Raw genomic sequence first — 2,083 nt, 5'->3', positions numbered from 1 at the left:
GTCCAGTAAACATTGTCTGTACCATTATCTACTTCAACACCCAACACTCAGAACCATATGATGCAATGGGAAAACTAATGAGTTCAACAACCTCAGCTTGTCCGTAAGGTAATGCTTCGGTCTTTCCAGATGTTATTGAGAGCAATTGTGGCGTTTTTGGCAATGGTAATTCTTCTTTTTATCTCCGGTGAATCATCATATGTATTAGTTAAAACAGCTCCAAGATAAGTGAACTCTTTCACATTTTCCACAATCATTCCATTGATTGTAACATGTTCATCATTGTTCATTGCCGGTTATCTTTGAATCTTCATGATCTTAGTTTTCTTGGCATTAAGAAACAAGCCAGCCTTTTCGCTTGCTTCTCTAACTTTATCTAGTAGTTGTTGTAGTTCAGTGATACTGCTGGCAATCAAAACTATATCATCGGCGTACCTCAGATTTGATATTTTGTATCCTCCAATAATATATATATATATATATTTTTTTTTTTTTTCAATAACGGTATGCTCATGTTTGAGCAGCCGTGGACCTCTCCACCATCGTTCGCCACTCAACTCGATCTTGCGCTTTTCTTTCTACTTGTACCATCGACATCCCGCAAATATTTTTGATGTCGCTCAGTCTTATCTTCAGTTTGCCTCTTCCTCTGTTTCCTATCACCATCCCTGTCCGTAAATTTTCTCAATACTTTTACTTCTCATCACATGACCAATACACTTTACTTTCCTTTTGTTCAAGATGTCCAACAGCCGGTCTTTACAATTTATATTTCTCAGCACTTCATCATTCGTTCTCCATTCTGTCCAGTTAATACGTAGTACTCGTTTGTACATAGCCCCTGCTCACACTCGCGCGCGGGCGATGCGTGCGCACACGGTGCACTCCCACTCACATGCGGCTATCTGTGCACACGCGGGCGATGCGCGCGCGCGCTCGCTGATTTGTATATATCATCATCATCAATAACGGTATGCTCATGTTTGAGCAGCCGTGGACCTCTCAGATGGGACCAAATCCCTTGTAATTTTCGAGGTACGAAGTCGAATGGAACGCAAGTCTGCAGTTTTGCAGAAAGTATGCCTGGCAACACCCTCAAAAATGGCATATGACTGCAAAGCGAAAAGAATTGTGGAATGCTGCTCCAGAAGAAAGGAAATTGTGCTAGCAAATGCCTTTTGCTTTTGAAAATGAATAAAAGGAAGCGTTAGGACTTAAAACGAAAATCGGCCGAATATGGTAACCGCATCAGGGATCGCTCTTGGCCGCTCTGGCAAAGAGAGCAGTAGATTCACTGTCGGATTTCGCTCCAAAGCTCGTGTGGTGGGCTGCCACGGACTTCGGAAACAGGTTTGGCGGCCGAGGAACAGGAAGGAGTGAATCATGAGAAACTGTCATACAGTAAAGATAATAATACTGATAGTAATGTCAGTAACAAAAGGAACAAAAAATAAATAAAAAAAATAAAAAAAAAATAATAATGAATATACCTAACATAATACCCATATTCATTATATTAATTGCCACTATTATCTTCATTCTTCCTATTATCATTATTATTATTAATATATTATCATTATTATTATTATTATTATTATTATTATTATCGTTATTATTATTATCATTATCATTATTATTACTATTATTATTATTACTATTTTTATTATTACTATTATTATCATTTTAATTGTGATTATTATTATTATCATAATTATCATCATTATTGTCATCATTATTATTATTATTATTATTATTATTATTATTATTATTATTATTATTATTATTATTATTACTATCATCATCATCACATAATCATTACCATCATCATCATCATCATCATCATCATCATCATCATCATCATCATCATCATCATCATCATCATCATCATCATCATCATCATCATAATATCATAGGCTCCCAGTGGCAATAACAGCAGCGAACCCTCACTCACGGGAGGTGTCGTTGGGCAGCTTCCTGGCGAAGGCGCCGTCCTCCTCCAGCGGCTTCCCGTTGACCAGCCAATGCAGCTTCTCGCTCGTCAGCATCTTGTTGCCGTAGCAGGTAAGGGTGACGTTGTCGCCTT

At 37.8% G+C, this 2,083-nt stretch overlaps 1 protein-coding gene across 1 annotated transcript in view; it reads right to left on the bottom strand.

Annotated features, from left to right (window-relative positions):
* Positions 1-2,083, bottom strand: part of LOC119599373 (vascular endothelial growth factor receptor 3-like) — a gene marked incomplete at its 3' end in the record, with an annotated part of 39,039 nt that overhangs the window by 33,220 nt on the left and 3,736 nt on the right. The window contains 1 exon segment of the mRNA XM_037949144.1: positions 1,952-2,083. This exon segment is cut by the window's right edge and continues 81 nt beyond it. Coding sequence (XP_037805072.1) covers positions 1,952-2,083 — 132 coding nt within the window.

Source organism: Penaeus monodon, chromosome 42, assembly GCF_015228065.2.
Source record: "Penaeus monodon isolate SGIC_2016 chromosome 42, NSTDA_Pmon_1, whole genome shotgun sequence".
Classification (NCBI taxonomy): Eukaryota; Metazoa; Arthropoda; class Malacostraca; order Decapoda; family Penaeidae; genus Penaeus; species Penaeus monodon.
This window is presented reverse-complemented; position numbering and strand designations above follow the sequence as displayed.